Here is a 7879-nt window from a genome sequence, read left to right as displayed (position 1 = left end):
CAGACTGCGAGAGGGCACAGGCCGGGCTGGGGGACCGCCCCCCCGAGTGCACAAATTTTTGTGCACCGGGCCTCTAGTTTATTATATAGGACTAGGTGCCCAGTGCATGAATTTGTGCACCTTGAACTGTGGGCCATGGTGGGCACAGGGGCAAGTCTCGGCCCATCCTCTGCACCCTCTCCTGGCCCCTCCTGCCACGGCCTCCAGTCCCCTGTCTGCTGGCAGCCCCACTCCCACCGCCATTCCCACGTGCTGAGGGCGTGGAGCGATTGGGGCCAGCGCTGTCAGCGGGTGCAAGTGGCGGCTGCTGCCCTGATCGCCCCTCAGAAGCAGGGGGAGATGGAGAGGCCCTCAGGGGCAGTCGGGGCTGGCAGCCGCTGCTTGCACTTGCTGACGGCGCCAAGTGATTGGGACTGGCGCTGGACACTGGCAACAGGTGCAAGCAGGGCCGGTGCCGGCAGCACATGCCAGTGCCAGGCGGGATCACAGCGTGTGGGAGCAAAGAATTTTCAGTAATCACCAGAGGCTCGCCCTGATGACAGCAGCCAGTGCCCCGCCTTGGTCTGGTGCCCCGGCTCACCTGCTCCACCATCCCGCCATGGGTGATGCCCGCCATGTTCCACGCTCTGCCACCTGCTGCTGATGCCCGCCATGTCCCGCGCACACCCCCTGGTGGACATCATAGCGACTGGTTGTTCAGCCATTCGGTCTGTTTGCATATTAGGGTTTTATAATATAGGTTGCTCCTACAACCCCCATCTCAGAAAAATGGTGGGAAGGGGGAACCAAAACGAAATCTGAGTGGACGCTGAGTCACACTGCACCGCAGAACAGTTCACTGTGAGTGACAGACTGTAGATACAGTGTTAGAACAAGAACTCGAGATAATAGAATGAATCTGAGGAGCAGAGACGTTCCCAATGAAGTGGCAGTAGCAGCCGGGAGGCTTGTGTTTGCTTGTTCTTGTATTGCATTATGAGGTGCAGCTGGGTGGCATCAGCCATGCTTCATTGATAATGTGCTTCTAAAAAATCAATTGTGAGAGGATGACATGTTTTTGTCCCTTTGTTTCATCCTAGAATGAACCAACATTTTATACATCTGATGGTGTTCCTTTCACTGCAGCTGATCCAGGTATCTTGTCTCATGGTCTCCCCCCGGCCCCCCCTAGTTTTTGGTAAGATAGGAAATTACAGAAAATCATCCCTTCACCAGCACAGAACTGTAGCTTTTCAAAGAGTTCATATCATTCTGAAAAGGAAGGTGAAGGCTTGTCTCATATGCGGTGTTCTTTACAGTAACCACTAGAAACCATTTCAAGTGGAATGTGTCTAATCACCCTAACAATGAAGGGTCAGGAGAATCCCTCAATTAAATGCCACCATTTTTATTTTGTATTTCCTCTCATACTTTGTTTTCATACTCTGAACTTTAGTTGATTAGAATGGAAGGAAAAGATGGTTCTAATTCACTATGTAGTCAGCAGCTTTTATTAATATGGGTCAATACTTGCAGATACTAAGAATTACGGATTTTATTAATACTTGGTGGGTCAAAGTTTATTAAAAATCTAAACCTCTGCACGCTTCCCCTCCCAGAAAATGGCATTTCTAGAAGCATTGCTTGTGATAAATGGGACTGCAGTGTGAGCAAGAGAGAAATTTCCCATTTAGTACAAACTACAACCAGCTGATGGTCAGTATTTCCCCATTTGTCCTGCTGGGTATCCGGCTCTGATTATCCCTGCCTGTAGCACAGGAATGTAGGAAGGAGAAATGGCTACTTAACTTCCAGCTTGAAATTAGGAAACAATAAAAAAAATATGAAAACCACAAAAAACTGACTTGTTGATTCACAGTCAAGATTAAACTAAGTTTGGGATCAGGGAGAGGTCAATGGGGGGGAAAGGAGAGTTATGTAATACTTTAAACAATAAAGAATTTTTTAAAAATATATTTTATTGATTTTTTAGAGAGGAAGGGAGAGGGATAGAGAATTAGAAACATTGATCAGCTGCCTCCTGCACACCTCCTACTGGGGATGTGCCCGCAACCAAGGTACATGCCCTTGGCGGGAATCGAACCTGGAACCTTTCAGTCCGCAGATCAACACTCTAGTCAGTGAGCCAAACCGGTTAGGGCCGTGGTCGGCAAACTGCGGCTCGCGAGCCACATGCGGCTCTTTGGCCCCTTGAGTGTGGCTCTTCCTAAGCCTTAGGAGTACCCTAATTAAGTTAATAACAGTGTACCTACCTATATAGTTTAAGTTTAAAAAATTTGGCTCTCAGAAGAAACTTCAGTCGTTGTACTGTTGATAATTTGGCTCTGTTGACTAATGAGTTTGCCGACCACTGGGTTAGGGCAAACAGTAAAGAACTTAAAAAAAGAAAAGATTAAACTAAGGTCATGTTACCATATTACTGTATACTTTGGGCCTTTTAAAGAAATAAAACCCTACAGATAACTGCTAAACCATTCTCCCTTGTCATTGATCCGTCACCCAAGTTTAGTCCTGTCACTTCTCTCCCAGAGGTAACTACTGTCCCAAGTTTGTGTCACTGTGATTTTTACCTCATGTGTCTATAAACTGGATTGTCTCACACAGAAGTATTAACCCAAAGTTGTGTCTTACTATACGCTGCTTTTTACAACTTATTTTTATTCAGTATTACTTTTGGGATTTATATGTGTTGATACATATAGCTTTGGTTCCCTTATTTTAAATGCCAGATAATAATGGGACTGCAGTGTGAGCAAGAGAGAAAACTAAAGCAGCGTGTGGGAGCAAGTTCATAGATCCCTGCTGTGGGTGGCCGGGTGGTCCACACCGGTTCCCACAGGCAGTGCTGCACAAACATCTTTAGGTCCTTGTGCACTTGCGGAAGTTCCTCTACAGTGAGGAGGCAGAACTGTCACATTACAGGCTATTTGCATCTTCACCTTCACTAAATGTTGTTATACTGCTTTCCAGGGTGATCATACTACTTAGTATTTCCAGGGTGTGAGAGTTCCTAGTTCTCATCTTTGGCAATGCTGTTACCAGACCTAATTTTTGTCAGTCTGATTGTATAAAATTGTAAATTTTTATTTTCCACTAATGATACTGAATTTCTTTTCATGTTTCTGTTGAACTTTTTATTTGTTCCTTTGAGAACATTTCCGTTGGAGCCTTTGTCTTGTTGATTTGTAATTACTTGCATACCCTAGAAAGTCACCCATAGTCAGCTTTTTTCAGTATGGGCTGCCCTTCCCTTTTGTTTATCTTAGCAATGGAAGCCTTGAGTTGAATGTAAACTGAGTCATGTCTTGTTTGTGCTCTCTGTGACTTAGTCCCCTCACTACTAGCAAATCCCATTTTCTGTGTATCTTCTGTTGCTTTATATTTAGGTCTTTCATCGTTTGGCTAGTTTTTATATGTGGGTATAGCAGGAATTCAATATTTTTTCCATAGTCTCTCATGTCAACAGCAGGTGTTGAGTCGTCCTTCCTCTCTTAGGTAAAATGTGCCTGTGTGTACCATGTAACTCCTCTGTAAAGTTGTCTTACTCCTCTGTCTCCACGCGGATCTTTGTCTGTCTCCCAACACTGATAGGCATTCTTATTCAGTCTGACCTTGCTGTCTGGTAAGACAGTTTCCTTTTTTCCTTATTCTTCAAACAAGTTACTTAGATTCCTTGTGGGTTTTTTTGTTCTTCTTTGTCTGGTCCATTTTTCTATCATTTGTTCTGTTTGCACTTACTTACTTTGTTCTCAATCACTGGAAGGCACAGATACTGTAGCCTTTACGACTGCTCCAGTGTTTAAGTGCCCTTTCCTTTTTCTTCATGAAACTTGTGACTTGGATTGTAGGAGCATGTCCAAAGAGGTTTTGTATTTGCTTCTGTCGGGAGCCCAGGGGTAGCAGTGGCTTGAAATGAGTTTTTATTTTCTTGTCCTAGGTGTTTTTATGTGGATAGTAACAATTGGAGGTGCAGGCCCACATATTCTCTGAGGAACCAGAGTACTTCTCTCCCATTCCAAACCTAGACAGATACACCAAACTTCTTTGCCACTGAGATGTCTTGCAGTTTGCTTTTTTCCTGTTCCATTTTTTGCTTGGGATATCAGCCCTTTTTTTTTTTAAATTATATTTTTATTTATTTCATAGAGGAAGGAGAGGGAGGGAGAGAGAGATAGAACCTTTCATTGATGAAAGAGAATCATTGATTGGCTGCCTCCTGCATGCCCCCACACTAGGGATTGAGCCCACAACCTGGGCATGTGCCCTGACTGGAAATTGAACTATGACCTCCTGATTCATAGGTCGATGCTCAGTCACTGAGCCACAATGGCCAGGCAGGATATTAGCCCTTTGAATGACCTGGTTTTGTGCAGAGTGGATGAGGTGAGGCGTGAATTCCATCTTCCTGCTTCAATGGGCCCAAGACCTTTCTTTCTGACCTGTGGGTTTTAAATCCAAGCCCACGTGGCCCACCAGCCTCCCAGCTGCTATAAGGATGTATAGCTTTGAATTCCCTTTCGTTTCTGTCATCAGGTGACTTGATGTTTTTTGTGAACTTATCTGTACATTTAAAAGAATGTTTCTTACCTGTTAGCTCAAGTATTTGTTGCAGGGGGAGCTTTATAAGATAAAATGGTCTCCAAATTGCCAAAATGGAATGTCAAAATATTGCCAATCCTTTAAGCTGGAATTCATGTGTTTAGAAACTGACAATCTTGGAAAAAACATCTTTATCCAGTCAAGTATAATTATATTATCCTCTTGAAATCTGAGGTAGCTGTTTTTCACAGGAAACTACTTTTAAGGTAACTAGTTTTTATACATTGATCCATTTTATTATTCAAAGGTAAAGACTCTACACAGACATGCTAATCTTAAAGATACTCTGTCACTGTGCTTCAGGCAGTTGGCAGATGGAGAGCTATCCTGTCACCCGTATTGCCTAGGAAGAGCCCACTGAGGGAAAGGTGGTAGAGCTGAAACATTTATTAGGTAGCTACCTCCCAGCTGTCTCTAGGACAAGGAAGGAAAGAAAATGCCCTCTGCTCAGAGCCGTGTTAGGGTGGCCTCCACTGACTGAGGAACATGGAAAAGTGGCTATTACCTGCCAGCCAGATAGATAGATCACTTTACCCCCTTGGGGAGGATAACAGAACCCAGAAGCCAGGGCGTTTGATTGAAATCTCTCCTTGTGGAAGGAAAATAGGAGAGAATGGAGAACACGTGTTCTTCTCCACAAACTATATAGCCAGTATTTTGCCTGATAGAAAGAAGCAGGAGAGAATGTAGACAGCATACACATAGCCTGTGAAATGTCCTCTGGTATATGCACAGTGGCTTTGATTTCCAACTTACATTTAGAGGAATATGTATATAATTTAGAGTCATGAGGATGCAGGGGGCAGAAGCAAGCCAATTAGGATAGGTTTTGTAAAAGCTATTCTTAAATATGTAATTAAGCTGACTTACTAGATCAGTGGTCAGCAAACTCAGTCAACAGAGCCAAATATCAACAGTACAACGATTGAAATTTCTTTTGAGAGCCAAATTTTTTAAACTTAAACTATATAGGTAGATACATTGTTATTAACTTAACTAGGGTACTCCTAAGCTGGCCTTTGCTAAAAACGTCCTCAATCTGATTGAGGATGAGGTCGACCCCTTCCAACTCTCCCATCCACACTTGTCTTGTATATTTGTTTCGTCTATCTCCTTTCTGAAAACCGACTTCTGCACATGGGCCACGAAGTTTCAATTGCACTGTACGTGCGCGCCTGTACGTGGTATTTTGTGGAAGAGCCACACTCAAGGGGCCAAAGAGCCGCATGTGGCTCGCAAGCCGCAGTTTGCCAACCACTGTACTAGATGAATATACATAGCTTACTGATGTTTAAACTTTGGATGTACTTAAATGAAAAGTCGTAATATTAAAATTTCTTAGGAAAAACTGGCTAATACATATTTCCTGTGAATTTTTCCAGCATTTAAATTTTTTCATTATTTTCATTTTTCTTAGATTACCAAGAGAAATATCAAGAGTTACTTGAAAGAGAAGACTTTTTTCCAGATTATGAAGAAAATGGAACAGATTTATCAGGCGCTGGTGATCCGTAAGTTCTCTTTAGCTACTAACTTTATTTGTGAACTTTCTGTGGCCACAGCTTTTAGATAGAGTTTAGACTGGAAAAAAGCAGATAATGAAAGAATGTGCATTTTGATTAGATGGTATTATAGTGGTATGTAAGTAATACTTATTTACCAAAAATTTTCACATAATCATGTTGGAAAACACAAACTATGATTTAAAAAAATACAAAACTATGATTTTTTAAATGTATCTATAGTTGAGGGGGAAAAACTATTAAAATGTATACACAAGCATAATTCATTTTTATAAAATAGATTCTGTTTTTATACCTAAGACTTTAAAATAAGCAGGTTCTATGCCAGTTTCTCCATCTACAAACTAGGAATAGTAGTACCTGTCCTTGAGATTTTTGAGACATAAATGAGAATATATAAATGCTCTGGCACAGAACAAACAGCTCAAATCTTAGCTGTTCAAAGGATGACTTAAGATTGAAGAGAGAAAATTACTATATAAAAATATTGCTACTGATGGGAATTTGTAAGTTATGGTCTCATTCTCATATTTCATTTACCTGTCATTCTTGATAATACAAATTTCTTATCACTTTCCATCAGATTTAACTACATTTTGTTATAGAAGGATGAAAAACCTATGAGGATTAGCCCCAGCTCTGTTAACAGCTTATAGGAATTTGGACAGGCTGCTTGGGTCCTCTTCTTCCTCAGTGGTGGGAAGAGTAAATTAAATCTGTAAGGACCTACGCACACTTAGGAAAGGTCAACCCTGCTGGGTGTGCCACTAGAAGTTCAAGTTGTTCTTGGCATTCAGGTGATAGTGCCTGTCTTCTTAAGATGGCTGTGGGAATTCAGTAAGGATGTGTGTATTAAGGCCTTCGTGGGCACTTAAATAGGAAAACATTGTTTCCATCATTTTAAACTACTGCATAGTTAGAAAAAATCTGAAATAGATGATCTCTAAAGTAGCTTCTTGATATGAAAGTCTGATTCCAAATAGATTATGACTAAGTTGACATTGTCGGAATACCATTTCTGATGTTAAGCATCATTAGAGGGGGATGGTACATTGAAATTATGTTCTAATCCTATCTAATAATAGACAAACATGGTAATTGACCGTATCTTCGCTATGCCTCCCATTGGCTAATCAGCACAATATGCAAATTAACCGCCAACAAAGATGGCGGCTAATTTGCATATTGCAGGCAGGGCAGGACAGCGCAAGCTGCCATCCAGGCCCCCGTGTGCGACCCCAGAAGCCGCCTGCCTGCCGCCCAGGCAGGATTGGATTGGATCCAATCATGATTGGATCCGATCCAGGCCACAGGCTGACCCCAGAAGCCCCAGAAACCGGTGATCGGGGGGAGATGGGGGTCCCCTGCCCAGGCCTGACACCTCTGGCGGAGGCGGTGATCAGAGGATGATGGGAGTCGGCGCCTCTGGCAAAGGTGTCATGCCTGGGCGAGGGCAGAACCAGTGATGTGGGGGAGATGGGGGTCCCCTGCCCAGGCCTGATGCCTTGGCCAGAGGCGTCAGGCCTGGGGGGTTGGGGAGGCCAAGCCGGCGATTGGTGTGAACTACAGAGGAAACACCTTCTCTGACCGCTCACTGGCTAAGCTCCCTGTATGCCACTGGTAATATTCTTAGTAACTTAGGTAATAAGAATCCAAAAAGGTGATCTAGGGTTTTTCACCACACTCCTGGCGAAAAAAACGAAGGTCTGCTGCTGGAGGGCTAAGAAATGTCATATCCTGCCCTAGCCAGTTTGGCT

The 7879-nt window shown here is 43.1% G+C and overlaps 1 protein-coding gene across 1 annotated transcript in view; it reads left to right on the top strand.

Annotated features, from left to right (window-relative positions):
- Positions 1–7879, top strand: part of PAIP1 (poly(A) binding protein interacting protein 1) — a 43849-nt gene that overhangs the window by 33565 nt on the left and 2405 nt on the right. Inside the window, exons 9-10 of the mRNA XM_005871033.2 lie at positions 1080–1134; positions 6017–6110. Coding sequence (XP_005871095.1) covers positions 1080–1134; positions 6017–6110 — 149 coding nt within the window. The remainder of the gene's footprint in view (positions 1–1079; positions 1135–6016; positions 6111–7879) is intronic.

Source organism: Myotis brandtii, unplaced genomic scaffold (assembly GCF_000412655.1).
Source record: "Myotis brandtii unplaced genomic scaffold, ASM41265v1 scaffold328, whole genome shotgun sequence".
NCBI classification, from domain to species: domain Eukaryota; kingdom Metazoa; phylum Chordata; class Mammalia; order Chiroptera; family Vespertilionidae; genus Myotis; species Myotis brandtii.
The sequence above is the reverse complement of the archived record's forward strand: the minus strand, read 5'-3'. Positions and strand labels throughout refer to the sequence as shown.